The 16,377-nt window shown below is 44.2% G+C and overlaps 1 protein-coding gene across 2 annotated transcripts in view; it reads right to left on the bottom strand.

The window, feature by feature from the left end:
- Positions 1–57: 57 nt before the first annotated feature.
- Positions 58–16,377, bottom strand: part of rft1 (RFT1 homolog) — a 21,264-nt gene continuing 4,944 nt past the window's right edge. The window contains exons 7-14 of one of the 2 annotated variants that reach the window (XR_009654568.1): positions 15,330–15,408; positions 15,199–15,249; positions 13,439–13,569; positions 13,205–13,349; positions 1,765–1,870; positions 1,323–1,572; positions 644–1,236; positions 58–377 (exon numbers count right to left, since the gene is read on the bottom strand). Coding sequence is in view for 1 of the 2 variants with exons in the window: in XM_060919622.1 (XP_060775605.1) it covers positions 1,072–1,236; positions 1,323–1,572; positions 1,765–1,870; positions 13,205–13,349; positions 13,439–13,569; positions 15,199–15,249; positions 15,330–15,408 (927 nt within the window). In the remaining variant the exon portion in view is untranslated. Of the gene's footprint in view, positions 1,237–1,322; positions 1,573–1,764; positions 1,871–13,204; positions 13,350–13,438; positions 13,570–15,198; positions 15,250–15,329; positions 15,409–16,377 lie in introns of both variants that reach the window. The other variant, XM_060919622.1, reaches the window with a different exon arrangement.

The raw sequence follows: 16,377 nt of genomic DNA, 5'->3' as shown, positions 1-16,377 counted from the left end.
GAGAAGTCTGAATGTGCAAACATGCTATAAAATGTGGTTAAAACAGATCACAACACATTGTTCATACCAATTTTTTTATTTTTTTCCTCCACAAATTTTTCACAATTTGCTCCCAGTAATAAATACGGTGTGGTGTAGACCATCATATCTTCTAAAAATTACAAACTGCACCTTTTTAGTAAAGTGTTTATAAACCTGTAATAATTTATTCAAATAGATGGGGCTAGTTTCTTCGGTTCAGGGTTCTGTTCTCATTTTTCTAGCCCAAATAATATCTCAAGTCCCACCCTCAAGAGCTGTTCAGATCAGCGCCTTTTTCTGTAAAGGACTTTTATGAGGAGTACGTCATTTCAACAGTGTGCAGTTGATTTGAAACACTGAAAGAAAGGAAAAGAATTGTTAATACAGTTGGCAGCAGAGGGCTCTTAAAAATTGCAAACTGCTCCATCTTGGGTAATTACCTCAATTATGATTTATAATAAATATAGTATTGCTAGGTGTACAGTGTCAATTATCAACTGTCAAGTAAGAAATTATTATTATTAAAAAAAAGTCATAAAACCATTTAGAATTTTCACTGTCATACCTAACCTTGTCAATTTATAAAACATTTCTCAAATTAGAATGTTGTTAATTCCCTGACCTGGCGGCTTGTCCAGGGTGTACCCTGCCTCTTGCCCATAGTCAGCTGGGATAGGCTCCAGCTTGCCCACAACCCTGCAAAGGGTAGGCGATTACAGATAATGGATGGACAGGTTTAATTCCCATGTTAAATGTTTAAAGGGGGGGGGGGATCCATTTATTGACGGTAAACAGAAACTTCTTGTAAACCAGTACATTTTTGGTGTCAGATTTTAATGATTACTTTTGAAATAGAAATTGATTTGTTTTATTACTCCCCGAATAAAACATACAAATTCCCCAAACACAACAACCAACCTGAAGCAAAGAATTATAACACAGATGTTTGTAGATTATCTGCATAGTTCTAACAGATACCTAAATGTATCAAGGCAATACATTGTCCAACACCAAACTGACAGGTCCCACTGAATGTTTGATGATACAAGTTCATGTGCGTTTTTTGCCGTAGTGGGGTAGTAGCTGAGTTCTGATGAACTGAACAAGTCTTCTTTCTGTAAGAAACGCCACCATGACCACAACCAGTAAACAAACTGCTCCGATGGAGATATGCGCCAGCCTCAGCAACCAGCCACCGTCACAACACAGTGCACGCTGAAATTCAGAGAAGACAAAATGAACTGGAAGGCAATTGCTAAACGGCTCTGGCAAGAATATTTATTTATTATTGTTAGCTTTACCTCTGAGAATGCTGTCAGGATGGAACTGATTGTGAGAGCAATTAAGAGTGTAGGATGTGGGCGGAGCCCTGACAGAGGGGTGTGGTCACTGTGCAGGAAGTAGCGGTGTATGTAAATAAGGCTATGGATAATTCGCAAAGCCATGTTGCAGCAGTTTGCCAGGATGAAGCCGACACCCCCAAACAGCCAAGTCAGAAAATAGGAAAGCAGCAGGAAGGAGGCGGATAGTCCAAGCATAACAAAGTTATACCTACAAAACAGAGATCTTTACTTCAAGACATAATTCCACAAACTAAGCTTTAGATAGAAGAAAATGGCTACAAACAATGTCTATTTTGACTGCAGTACAGGATAGATACATCAAAAAAATGTAAATGGATGTTTAGAGTACATGCAAGCAGTATAGTAAAATGTGTGTGTGAGAGAGAAAATGCACACCAACCTGTCTACCTCCTCCTTACTCATGGCAGCAAACACAAAACACTCTGTAACACCATTAATGGCTAAAAGTAGTACGTAAAAACTGTAACAGCGTAAAAGTGAGGGACCTGAAACACACAATTTATATTAGAGATTATATACAATACACACACACAGTGCCTTGCAAAAGTATTCATACCCCTTGAACTTTTTCACATTTTTCCACCTTACAACCACGAACTTAAAAGTTTTTTATTGAGATTTTATGTGATAGACCAACACAGAGTAGCACATAATTGTGAAGTGAAACGAAAATGATAAAATGGTCTTCAAAATTTTAAACAAAAATCTGAAAGATGTGATGTGCATTAGTATTCAGCCCCCTGCGTCAATACTTTGTAGAGCCACCTTTTGCTGCAATTACAGCTGCAAGTCTTTTGTGGTATGTCTCTACCAGCTTTGCGCATCTAGACACTGAAATTTTTGCCCATTCTTCTTTGCAAAATAGCTCAAGCTCAGCCAGATCGGATGGAGAGCGTCTGTGAACAGCAATTTTCAAGTCTTGCCACAGATGCTCAATGGGATTTAGATCTGGACTTTGACTGGGCCATTCTAACACATGAATATTCTTTGATCTAAACCATTCCATTGTAGCTCTGGCTGTATGTTTAGGGTCATTGTCTTGCTGGAAGGTGAATCTCCTTCCCAGTCTCAAGTCTTTTGCAGCCTCCAACAGGTTTTCTTCCAGGATTGCCCTGTATGTAGCTCCATCCATCTTCCCATCAACTCTGACCAGCTTCCCTGTCCCTGCTGAAGAAAAGCATCCCCATAGCATGATGCTGCCACCACCATGTTTCACAGTGGGGATGGCGTGTGCAGGGTGATGAGCAGTGTTAGTTTTCCGCCACACAGCGCTTTGCATTTAGGCCAAAAAGTTCAACTTTGGTCTCATCTGACCAAAGCACCTTCTTCCACATGTTTGCTGTGTCCCCTACATTTCTTATGCCTGTCTTTCAACAATGGCTTTCTTCTTGCCACTCTTCCAAAAAGGCCAGATTTGTGGAGTGTACGACTTATAGTTGTCCTGTGCACAGATTCTCCCACCTGAGCTGTGGATTTCTGCAGCTCCTCCAGAGTGATCATGGGCCTCTTGGCTGCTTCTCTGACCAGTGCTCTCCTTGCTCGCTCTGCCAGTTTAGGTGGACGGCCATGTCTTGGTAGGTTTGCAGTTGTCCCATACTTTTTCAATTTGTGAATGATGGATTGAACAGTGCTTCTTGAGATGTTCAGAGCTTGGGATATTTCTTTATAACCTAACCCTGCTTTAAACTTCTCCAGAACTTTATCCCTGACCTGTCTGGTGAGTTCTTTGGTCTTCATGATGCTGTTTGTTCTTCAGTGTTCTCTAACAAACCACTGAGGCCTTCACAGAACAAGTGTATTTATGCTGAGAGTAAATTACACACAATAGGACTCTCTTAACGAATTAGATGACTTCTGAAGGCAATTATTTGCACTGGATTGTATTTAGAGGTATCAGAGTACAGGGGGCTGAATACTAATACACACCAGATTTTTCAGATTTTTATTTGTTTAAAGTTTTGAAGACCATTTATCATTTTCGTTTCACTTCACAATTATGTGCTACTCTGTGTTGGTCTATCACATAAAATCTCAATAAAAAACTTAAGTTCGTGGGTGTAAGGTGGAAAAATGTGAAAAAGTTCAAGGGGTATGAATACTTTTGCAAGGCACTGTACATATATACAGGTGCTGGTCATATAATTAGAATATCATGAAAAAGTTGATTTATTTCAGTAATTCCATTCAAAAAGTGAAACTTGTATATTATTATATTCATTCATTACATACAGACTGATGTATTTCAAATGTTTCTTTTAATTTTGATGATTAGAACTGACAACTAATGAAAATCCCAAATTCAGTATCTCAGAAAATTAGAATATTACTTAAGACCAATACAAAAAAAGGATTTTTTGTTAGGACTAGGACTGTTTTGGCCTCTAGAGGCCGCTGTTATTTCCTTTTCATGTCGTGTTTATTTTGGCCTCTAGGGGCCGCCACTGTTCCTGTGTTTTGTGTTTGTGTTAATTGCCTAATTATCTTCACCTGTGTCCTTAATTAGTTTGTCTATTTATACCCCTGAGTTCAGTCCTCTTGTCACGGAGTCTTTGTGCTGTTATGTTTATCTCCAGTTTCCTTTGTACTGTGTTTTTTTGATCTTCTTAGCTTTTGAATTTTTGCACTTTGCTTTTCTTTTGGATTATACTCTTTGGTTTTTTTTGTCTTTTGTTTTGCCCTGTATATAGTGTATATAGTTTAAATAAACCTTTTGATTCTTTTTCTACTTCCGCCTCACGCCTCTGCATTTGAGTCATCCCCCTGGTGGCCTAGTGGGGGTTTGCTGGATTATCACACCAACGAACCAGGTTCGAATCCCAGCAAAACCCTAACAGAAAGACTCCGTCATGACCGACTCAGCAGAGGCTGCTTCAACTGTCTACCCGGCCAACCTTCAGGGAATTATGGCAGCTTTGACACGCTTCGGAGCGACCATGGACGCTCATGGACGTACGCTCACCAGCCAACGTGAGGCCCTCGCTCGCCACGAGGAACTGCTTCAGCAAATTGGGAAAACCCTGGCACAGCTGACATCTCTGCCTGCATCTCCTGCTCCTGATCCAGTTCCTGCTCCTGATCCAGCTCCCACTCCTGCTCCAGTGCCTCCTGCAATGCTGCCTTCTTCACCTCGCGAACCCAGCCTTCCTGCACCACAGAGGTATGACGGCAAGCACAGTGAGTGCCGAGAGTTCCTTACCCAGTGTCAACTCACCTTTGAGCTTCAGCCTACCACCTACACTACGGATCGCCGCAAGATTGCCTTTGTGATCACCTTATTAGCTGGTAAGGCGCGAGCCTGGGCTACTGCTATCTGGCAAAGACAGGGACCTGAGTGCTTTGATTTCCAGCTGTTTTCTGAAGAGATGCTTCGGGTCTTCGATCAGGCAGACATCAGTACCGACGCAGCCCGAAAGCTCATGTCCATCCGGCAAGGAGGAAGCGTCGCAGATTACGCCATCTCGTTCCGAACACTCGCAGCAGTAAGTGGATGGAACGAGACTGCCCTGGTGTCAGCCTTCCACCATGGTCTGTCTGACCCCATCAAGGACGGTCTGGCCTCTATTGGATGCCCAAGTGACCTCGAAACCCTCATCTCACATGCTATTCGTCTGGACAACAGGATGAGAGAACGCCACCAAGCCTTGAGCCCCCCCAGCCTCCCTACCTCTACCTGGAGACCGTCTACCTCCTTCAGTGACTGTCCAGAACCCATGCAAGTGGGTCGTACTCGCCTCTCCGCATCTGAGAGGGAGCGCAGAAGGAGGGACAAGTGCTGCATCTACTGTGGCAAGCCTGGTCACTTCCGAGCATCATGTCCCGAACTCTTGGGAAAAGGACCGCCCCGTCCAGCCGAGGGAGGGTTGTGACGGGGCCTACCCTCTCTCCCGGACTCCCTGGCCAAGGAATCTACATCCCGGTCTCCATCTCCTGGGGTGAGTCTGTCCACTCTTGTCAAGCTTTGATAGACTCAGGGGCGGCTGGGAACTTTATGGATATTCACTTCGCCCAAAGCATCAATATTCCGACTGCACCTCTTGAAGTCCCACTGTCTGTGTCTGCCCTCGATGGCCAAGCGTTAGGTGATGGAAGAGTCACCCAAGTTACTTCTCCAGTTTTCCTCCAGTCTCAAGGTCACAAGGAAGAAATATCCCTGCACCTGATTCCTTCACCTGAGTTCCCAGTTATTCTAGGCCTTCCTTGGCTTACTCGCCACAACCCTCGCATAGACTGGGTAACAAGCCAGGTTGTGGAATGGGGCCCTGCATGCCATGCCTCTTGTCTGCTCTCTAGCTCTCCTGTGTCTCCTGCCGAGCCCCCTGATCTCACCGAGTTATCTCAAGTTCCCACAGAGTACTGGGATCTCAAGGAGGTATTCAGCAAGAGCAGGGCCGCCATTCTTCCTCCGCACCGGGCCTACGACTGTGCCATCGACTTGCTCCCTGGGACTACCCCTCCTCGTGGCAGACTGTTTTCACTCTCTCAGCCAGAACGCAAGGCCATGGAGGAATACCTCAAAGATGCCCTGGTCTCTGGGTTTATTCGACCCTCCACTTCACCTGCTGGAGCCGGCTTCTTCTTTGTCGGCAAGAAGGATGGGGGGCTCCGACCATGTATTGATTACAGGGGCCTGAATAAGATCACTGTGCGCAACCGATATCCCCTTCCGCTGATGTCCACAGCTTTCGACCTGCTCCAAGGCGCCACCGTCTTCACCAAGTTGGACCTACGGAACGCATACCACCTCATCCGTATCCGACAGGGAGACGAGTGGAAGACTGCCTTTAACACCCCGTCTGGGCACTACGAATACCAGGTGATGCCCTTCGGACTCACCAACGCACCAGCTGTTTTTCAGGCCCTAATCAACGACGTCTTAAGGGACATGATTAACCTATACGTTTTTGTCTACCTCGACGACATCCTTATCTTTTCCAAGACCGTGCAGGAGCACCGCCACCATGTCCGCCAGGTTCTCCAGAGGCTGCTACAGAACAATCTGTTCGCCAAGGCCCAGAAATGCGAATTTCATGTTCCCGAGGTCTCCTTTCTGGGATTTATTGTACGGACAGGCCAACTCCAAATGGACCCTGCCAAGACCCTGGCCGTCCGGGATTGGCCTACTCCCAAGTCCGTTAAGGAGGTTCAGCGGTTCTTAGGATTCGCTAACTTCTACCGCAAGTTCATCAGGAACTTCAGTTCTGTGGCAGCACCCATGTCAGACCTCACCAAAGGGACAGGTGGATCTTATGGCTGGTCTCCTCAGGCAGAAAAAGCGTTCAAAGACCTCAAGGACCGCTTCTGCACGGCACCCATTCTGGTTCTCCCGGACACCTCCCAACCATTCATCGTGGAGGTGGACGCCTCGGACAGTGGTGTCGGCGCGGTGCTCTCTCAACGTTCGGAAGGAAAGCTGCACCCCTGCGCTTACTTCTCCCACCGCCTGAGTCCTGCTGAGTCCTGGTACGATGTGGGGGATCGAGAACTGCTAGCGGTCAAACTGGCCCTTGAGGAGTGGAGGCACTGGCTGGAGGGAGCACAACATCCATTCCTGGTTTGGACTGACCACAAGAACCTGGAGTACCTCCAGCAAGCCAAGAGACTGAACCCTCGACAGGCTAGGTGGGCCCTGTTTTTCAGTCGGTTTGACTTCACCCTCTCATACCGCCCCGGCTCCAAGAACACCAAACCTGACGCACTGTCCAGACTGTTCTCTGCCACTAACAGGGAGAATGAAGTCGGGCCTATTATCCCTGTGTCCCGGATTGTGGCCCCTGTCCGCTGGGGTATTGAGGAGGCTGTCCGACGAGCCCAACGCCAGGACCCCGGTCCTGGGACGGGGCCACCAGGCCTCTTGTACGTCCCACATCAAGCCCGGGCCAAGGTTCTCCAGTGGGGTCACTCTTCCCCTCTCACCGCCCACCCAGGAGCTCGGAGGACCCTGGACTTCCTGAAAAGACGCTTCTGGTGGCCTAACATGGAGAAGGAAGTAAGGTCATTTGTCCTGTCCTGTGAGGTTTGCACCAGAACCAAGAACCCACGACAGCGTCCCCAGGGTCTCCTGCATCCTCTGACCATTCCCCGGCGTCCCTGGTCCCACGTGGCAGTCGACTTTATCACGGGTCTCCCTGAGTCACAAGGTAACACGGTCATTTTGGTCTTAGTTGACAGATTCTCCAAGGCCTGCCGCTTCATACCACTGTGCAAACTCCCCTCTGCTCTTGAAACTGCGAAACTTTTGTTTAATCATGTCTTCCGAGTCTTTGGTCTTCCACAGGACATCGTCTCAGACCGAGGGCCCCAGTTCTCCTCCCGAGTGTGGCACGGGTTCTGCAAGGTCATCGGAGCCACTGCCAGCCTCTCCTCTGGGTTTCACCCACAGTCCAATGGTCAGACGGAGAGGCTCAACCAGGACCTGGAAACCACCCTGCGAGGCCTGGCTATGGATAACCCGACATCGTGGAGCACCTGGCTGCCATGGGCGGAGTACGCCCACAACACCCTGCAGTCATCGGCCACCAAGCTGTCGCCATTCCAGTGCCAATTCGGGTTCCAGCCACCTCTGTTCCCGGACCAGGAGGAGGACGCGGGGGTGCCCTCGGTCAACCAATATGTGAGACGGTGTCGCAAGACCTGGAGCAAGGTCAGGAAGACCCTCATACAGACCTCCAGAACCAACCAGACTCAGGCCAACCGCCATAGAAGACCTGCACACGCTTTCCGCCCTGGGCAGCGTGTTTGGCTGTCCACTAAGGACCTTCCACTGCGGGTGGAGAACCGCAAGCTTGCTCCTCGCTACATTGGCCCCTTCAAGGTGGTGCGCAGGGTGAACCCTGTCTCCTACCGGCTCCAGTTGCCCCGGACTCTGAGGATCAACCCCACTTTCCATGTTTCCCTGTTACGGCCCGTACTGACGTCTACGTATGCCCCTGCCCCTAGGAACCCCCCACCCCCCCGCATCTTCCAGGGGCAGACTGTGTTCACTGTGAATCGCCTGCTTGACTCCCGCCGGGTCCGCGGCGGGTTGCAATATCTGGTGGACTGGGAGGGCTATGGTCCTGAGGAGCGCTGCTGGGTTCCTGCTCGGGATGTCCTTGATAAAGAACTATGTCGGGACTTCCATTCGGCCCATCCGGATCGCCCTGGGAACGTCAGGAGACGCTCCTAGAGGGGGGGGTCCTGTTAGGACTAGGACTGTTTTGGCCTCTAGAGGCCGCTGTTATTTCCTTTTCATGTCGTGTTTATTTTGGCCTCTAGAGGCCGCCACTGTTCCTGTGTTTTGTGTTTGTGTTAATTGCCTAATTATCTTCACCTGTGTCCTTAATTAGTTTGTCTATTTATACCCCTGAGTTCAGTCCTCTTGTCACGGAGTCTTTGTGCTGTTATGTTTATCTCCAGTTTCCTTTGTACTGTGTTTTTTTGATCTTCTTAGCTTTTGAATTTTTGCACTTTGCTTTTCTTTTGGATTATACTCTTTGGTTTTTTTTGTCTTTTGTTTTGCCCTGTATATAGTGTATATAGTTTAAATAAACCTTTTGATTCTTTTTCTACTTCCGCCTCACGCCTCTGCATTTGAGTCATCCCCCTGGTGGCCTAGTGGGGGTTTGCTGGATTATCACACCAACGAACCAGGTTCGAATCCCAGCAAAACCCTAACATTTTTAGAAATGTTGGCCAACTGAAAAGTATGAACATGAAAAGTATGAGCATGTACAGCACTCAATACTTAGTTGGGGCTCCTTTTGCCTGAATTACTGCAGCAATGCGGCGTGGCATGGAGTCGATCAGCCTGTGGCACTGCTCAGGTGTTATGAGAGCCCAGGTTGCTCTGATAGTGGCCTTCAGCTCTTCTGCATTGTTGGGTCTGGCGTATCGCATCTTCCTCTTCACAATATCCCATAGATTTTCTATGGGGTTAAGGTCAGGCGAGTTTGCTGGCCAATTAAGAACAGGGATACCATGGTCCTTAAACCAGGTACTGGTAGCTTTGGCACTGTGTGCAGGTGCCAAGTCCTGTTGGAAAATGAAATCTGCATCTCCATAAAGTTGGTCAGCAGCAGGAAGCATGAAGTGCTCTAAAACTTCCTGGTAGACGGCTGTGTTGACCTTGGACCTCAGAAAACACAGTGGACCAACACCAGCAGATGACATGGCACCCCAAACCATCACTGACTGTGGAAGCTTTACACTGGACCTCAAGCAACATGGATTCTGTGCCTCTCCTCTCTTCCTCAGACTCTGGGACCTTGATTTCCAAAGGAAATGCAAAATTTACTTTCATCAGAGAACATAACTTTGGACCACTCAGCAGCAGTCCAGTCCTTTTTGTCTTTAGCCCAGGCGAGACGCTTCTGACGCTGTCTCTTGTTCAAGAGTGGCTTGACACAAGGAATGCGACAGCTGAAACCCATGTCTTGTATACGTCTGTGCGTGGTGGTTCTTGAAGCACAGACTCCAGCTGCAGTCCACCCTTTGTGAATCTCCCCCACATTTTTGAATGGGTTTTGTTCAGTTCAGTTCAAATGTATTGTCCCAAGGGGAAACTTGTCTTACAGTCAGGTACAGGTACACATAAATAGCACACAGATACGCAAAGACACAAGAAGGGAAACTGACACAAACTAATATAAATAAACAGACTAATATAAAGAAACTGTCTTACCTATCTATGTTTCTGACACATGGTCATCAGACTCATTTATGTGCAATAAAGCAAAATTGTGCAAATTGAGCAGACGTATTGCACTAGGGATAAAAGAGTGTCTTGTCCTATTGGACTTATAAAAGGGGACTCTTAGTCTCCGGCCTGAGGGGAGAGCTTCAAATGAACAATGAAGAGGGTGATCTTTACAGTCCAATTTTCTTTTTTTGTTTCACAATCCTCTCCAGGGTGCGGTTATCCCTATTGCTTGTACACTTTTTTCTACCACATCTTTTCCTTCCCTTCGCCTCTCTATTAATGTGCTTGGACACAGAGCTCTGTGAACAGCCAGCCTCTTTAGCAATGACCTTTTGTGTCTTGCCTTCCTTGTGCAAGGTGTCAATGGTCGTCTTTTGGACAACTGTCGAGTCAGCAGTCTTCCCCATGATTGTGTCGCCTACAGAACGAGACTGAGAGACCATTTAAAGGCCTTTGCAGGTGTTTTGAGTTAATTAGCTGATTAGAGTGTGGCACCAGGCGTCTTCAATATTGAAACTTTTCACAATATTCTAATTTTCTGAGATACTGAATTTGGGGTTTTCGTTAGTTGTCAGTTATAAATCATCAAAATTAAAACACTTGAAATATATCAGTCTGTGTGTAATGAATGAACAACGTGGCTTTTTGAACAACTTTTTGAATGGAATTACTGAAATAAATCAACTTTTTCATGATATTCTAATTATATGACCAGCACCTGTGTGTGTGTGTGTGTGTGTGTGTGTGTGTGTGTGTGTATATATATATATATATATATACACACACATATATACATACATACACACACACACACACACAATTATACCACCCCGATTCCAAAAAAAAGTTGGGACAAAGTACAAATTGTAAATAAAAACGGAATGCAATAATTTACAAATCTCAAAAACTGATATTGTATTCACAATAGAACATAGACAACATATCAAATGTTGAAATTGAGACATTTTGAAATTTCATGCCAAATATTGGCTCATTTGAAATTTCATGACAGCAACACATCTCAAAAAAGTTGGGACAGGGGCAATAAGAGGCTGGAAAAGTTAAAGGTACAAAAAAGGAACAGCTGGAGGACCAAATTACAACTCATTAGGTCAATTGGCAATAGGTCATTAACATGACTGGGTATAAAAAGAGCATCTTGGAGTGGCAGCGGCTCTCAGAAGTAAAGATGGGAAGAGGATCACCAATCCCCCTAATTCTGCGCCGACAAATAGTGGAGCAATATTATAAATATTAATAAAGGAGTTCGACAGTGTAAAATTGCAAAGAGTTTGAACATATCATCATCTACAGTGCATAATATCATCAAAAGATTCAGAGAATCTGGAAGAATTTCTGTGCGTAAGGGTCAAGGCCGGAAAACCATACTGGGTGCCCGTGATCTTCGGGCCCTTAGACGGCACTGCGTCACATACAAGCATTCTTCTGTATTGGAAATCACAAAATGGGCTCAGGAATATTTCCAGAGAACATTATCTGTGAACACAGTTCACCGTGCCATCCGCCGTTGCCAGCTAAAACTCTATAGGTCAAAGAAGAAGCCGTATCTAAACATGATCCAGAAGCGTAGACGTCTTCTCTGGGCCAAGGTTCATTTAAAATGGACTGTGGCAAAGTGGAAAACTGTTCTGTGGTCAGACGAATCAAAATTTGAAGTTCTTTATGGAAATCAGGGACGCCATGTCATTCGGACTAAAGAGGAGAAGGACGACCCAAGTTGTTATCAGCGCTCAGTTCAGAAGCCTGCATCTCTGATGGTATGGGGTTGCATTAGTGCGTGTGGCATGGGCAGCTTACACATCTGGAAAGACACCATCAATGCTGAAAGGTATATCCAGGTTCTAGAGCAACATATGCTCCCATCCAGACGACGTCTCTTTCAGGGAAGACCTTGCATTTTACAACATGACAATGCCAAACCACATACTGCATCAATTACAGCATCATGGCTGCGTAGAAGAAGGGTCCGGGTACTGAACTGGCCAGCCTGCAGTCCAGATCTTTCACCCATAGAAAACATTTGGCGCATCATAAAACGGAAGATACGACAAAAAAAGACCTAAGACAGTTGAGCAACTAGAATCCTACATTGGACAAGAATGGGTTAACATTCCTATCCCTAAACTTGAGCAACTTGTCTCCTCAGTCCCCAGACGTTTACAGACTGTTGTAAAGAGAAAAGGGGATGTCTCACAGTGGTAAACATGGCCTTGTCCCAACTTTTTTGAGATGTGGTGTTGTCATGAAATTTAAAATCACCTAATTTTTCTCTTTAAATGATACATTTTCTCAGTTTAAACATTTGATATGTCATCTATGTTCTATTCTGAATAAAATATGGAATTTTGAAACTTCCACATCATTGCATTCCATTTTTATTTACAATTTGTACTTTGTCCCAACTTTTTTGGAATCGGGGTGGTATAATTGTGTGTGTGAGACACACACACAACCAGTCAAAAGTTTGGACACCCCTTCTAATTCAGTGTTTTTTCTTTATTTTTATTTATTAAAAAGCACTTTGTCTTAATGACAGATGTCGTTCCTCTTTACTTAGTTGAGCGGTTCTTGACATAATACGGAGTGCTAAAGTTGTGGAATAGGGCTATTTACTGTATTTTTATTATTTACTGTTTGCATTAAGAAGGCAAGAAATTGCCCTAATTAACTTTTGACGAGGCACACCTGTTAATTGAAAAGCATTCCAGGGGACTACCTCATGAAGATAATAATAAAGAGAATGCCAATAGTGTGTAAAGCGTCATCAAGGTAAACGGTGGCTACTTTGAAGAATCTAAAATATGAAATATATTTTGTTTTTCCTAAAACTTGTTTACATAATTCCATATATGTTCCACATGTTATTTCATAGTTTTGATGTCTTCATTATTGTTCTACAATGTAGAAAATAGTCAAAATACAGAAAAACCTATGAAAGAGACGGTGTGTCTAAACTTTTGACTGGTACTATATAAAATAACATTGGATAGTAAAATGCATATCAATGGCTTTCAAAACAGAATGACAATCAATGTATGTTCAAATATGCCACAGAAATGAATTTATTAGCAATCATGCATAAGACTTTTCTGCAGAATTATGGAATTGCTGTAAGTTTTACCTGTTCCACTGCTCAAAAGTTCCCCTCCATACATATCGAGGGCCAGGTAAGAGTAGGAGTAACCAAACGCAGTGATAATCAGGCCAATCAGAAGAACCAGCTTCAGCAGACATTCCAGTACATCAGCTGCAATAGAGACCTCATCCTGCAGACCAGACAACATTCATCAATCATCCAAGCTCTTGTATGAGTGGTTAATGGACTAAGGGCCGGTGTGGGATCAGAGGTACTGACTTGTTTCTGATGCTGTACATCACGTCCGCGCTCTAACACCTTGGCAAAGAAAACATAGAAACTCTCCTCAATAGGCAGGAAGAGAAACCGAGCCACCATCGACCCAAGGTTATTCACTATATCATACACCCCTAAATAAGAAAACACAGGGATAAAGGAAATGAGTCTAACACGGTATATACAGTGCCATCTACAATTATTGGCACCCCTTGTAAAGATTAGTAAAAAGGGTTAACAAAAATCCACATTTTTAGGGATGTAGCTTCATCTCACACGGAAAAAAATTAGAAAAATCCAACTTTTAAATGAAATATAAATTCAGAGGAAAAACAAATCCCTCAAGAAATAATTATTTTCAACAAAAGCACATGTGCCACTATTATTGGCATCCCTGCATTTAATATGTTTACTGGCAAAGGGAGGTTGTACAGACAGCACTGAATCTCCTGTAACATTTTATAAAATTGGAGATCCAGAGCAGGGCATCCGAGACCATTCCTCTTTAGACAATCTCTCCAGATCATCCAGGGTCCTACACCCTTTCTTGTGCACTCTCCTTCAGCTCACCCCCACAGGTTTTCAGTGGGGTTCAGGTCAGAGGACTGAGATGGCCATGGCAGAAGCTTGATTCTGTGGTCAGCTAACAGTTTGTGTGTTGATTTGGACATATGCTTCAGCTCATTGTCCTGCTGGAAGATCCTGGCAGAGGCAGCCAGATTTTGATTTAAAATGTCCTAGTATTTCATGGAGTCCCTGATGCCATGTACCCTATCAAGGTTTCCAGGGCCTTTGAAGTAAAAACAGCCCCAAAACATCACAAACCTTCCACCATATTTTACAGTTGGGATCAGGTTCTTTTCATTATAGCCATCCTTCTTTTTACACCAAACTCACTTGGAGTGTTTATTGCCAAAAAGCTCCATTTTTGTTACATCAGACCATAGAACACAGTTCCAGTCAAAGTTCTAGTAGTGTTTCACAAACGTCAGGCTCTTATGTTTGTGATTAACTGACAGAAAAAGTATTTTTTTCTGGCACACCTTCCAAATAACCTGTTGACATGGAGGTGGCATCTGATGGTAGTTTTGGAAACTTCGAAACTCCAAGATTTGACTTTTTTCTTGTAATTCACCAACAGTGATCCTCAGGGATTTTTTTTTTGTGCCTCTCTTACCATCTTCCTCGCTGTACATGGGGACAAAATAAACTTGAGTCCTCTTCCAGGCAAGTTTGTTCCAGTTCCAGTTGGTGACCACTTTTTTATTATTGCCCTAAATATGTAACACATTTCTCCCTCATTTGGCTTTTGTGCTCTCATATCGTTCCCATGTTGATGGATGATTAAGAGAATTTGGATTCTGTGTCACCTCATATTTGTTCCCCAGGTAATCAGGAAGTCATGAGTTACAGCTTAAAAGTTCCTGTACACTCCAATCAACTCAAAAATGTACAGTTTAAATGGGAAATGTGCTTCAGTTACATTGTGCTCACTATAATTTCCAGGGGTGCCAATAATAGTGGTACATGTATTTTTGTTGAAAATAATAATTTCTTGATGAGGGATTTGTTTTTCTCTGAATAAATGTATTTCAGTTAAAGGTTGGATTTTTGTCATTTTTTTCAATGTGAGATGAAGCGACTTCACCAAAAGGTGCAATTTTTCGAACTGTTTTTACTAATCATTACAAGGGGTGTCAATAATTGTGGAAGGCACTGTAAAAGGTGTGTATTTTTGTTCATGTCCTGAATAATGTACTCACCCTGGTCTCCAAAGTTGAGTACATTCAGAAAGGTCATCACATAACGCTCGCCTGTAAAATTAACGTGATCAGAACACATTCAGAATGACACAAAACACACGTGTGGAAAAGGAGATGTTTGTGTATAATACCTTCTGTGAGAATCTGTTTGAGGAAAGATTGTTTGAAGAAACTCCAAGTCAGTGTGGCAAGCTTCCAGTTTATCAGTGGCTACACACACACACACACACACACACACACACACACTTTGCTGAAAACCTGTCAACTATTAGCATATTTTTACTTTTAAAATATCACATGAAATATTCTAAACCTAAATTATAGACTTTATCGATGTATCTACTGAATTATTTTCTATTTAGGAAAAGGGTTCTACAGGGTTCTCCAGAAAATCTGAAGTAGTCGGCTTAAAAAAAGGCGTAGGCAGCTCTGGAATTTGCGGTGGCAAAGCTGCCGTGGTGTGCCAAGAGTGTGCTAATGCTTGGGGGGGGTCTGGGGCACCCCCCAGAAAATTTTGAAATTTCCGTGCCTTCTGGTGTTCTCTGATGCATTCTCAGCTAATAAATTACTAACCATTTCCCTGTAAGATACTTGCAAAATATGAATGAAATTTCCCTCCAGATGTGTGTATGCTTAGCTTTCTCAGTTACCCTCTGTAGTACGCTGCCTGGCTCTGTAACATAACTACATGGTGAGCTTATTTAGTGCATGTACAAATCACATTACATTATAAAATATTTAGTGAAAACCGAGTGAAATTGTCTGCAACAACCAACTGCGTCTTTACCACTGAGTTCTATATAAAATCTGGAGAGCTCATAGGCTCGTTAGAATGAAGCTATCTGGCTGCCATCTTACCACTCACATCACAGAGCGGAACGGTCATTAAGGCTGCTGGAAGCTACACAAAACTAGACAAGTTATTTATGTAGTTGGTGAGAAAAATTACAAGAAAAACACCTTTACCACAGTTCAGCAGTGAACTGTACAAACCATCAAGTCAGAGGTTGTGGACGGACATTTCACCTGTGAGTACTGATAGTGTGTGATCACTTTTACACGTGTGTGTGCACAGTGCCATTTGCGTGGAACCCGTATAGCATTTTCTGATGGTTTGCAAGAGCGAAAAAAAAAAAAAACCCAGAAAATCTGTCCCATCATCTCGTCTGTTTTTGTTGA

This window comes from Neoarius graeffei, chromosome 4, assembly GCF_027579695.1.
Source record: "Neoarius graeffei isolate fNeoGra1 chromosome 4, fNeoGra1.pri, whole genome shotgun sequence".
NCBI lineage: Eukaryota > Metazoa > Chordata > Actinopteri > Siluriformes > Ariidae > Neoarius > Neoarius graeffei.
The sequence above is the reverse complement of the archived record's forward strand: the minus strand, read 5'-3'. Positions and strand labels throughout refer to the sequence as shown.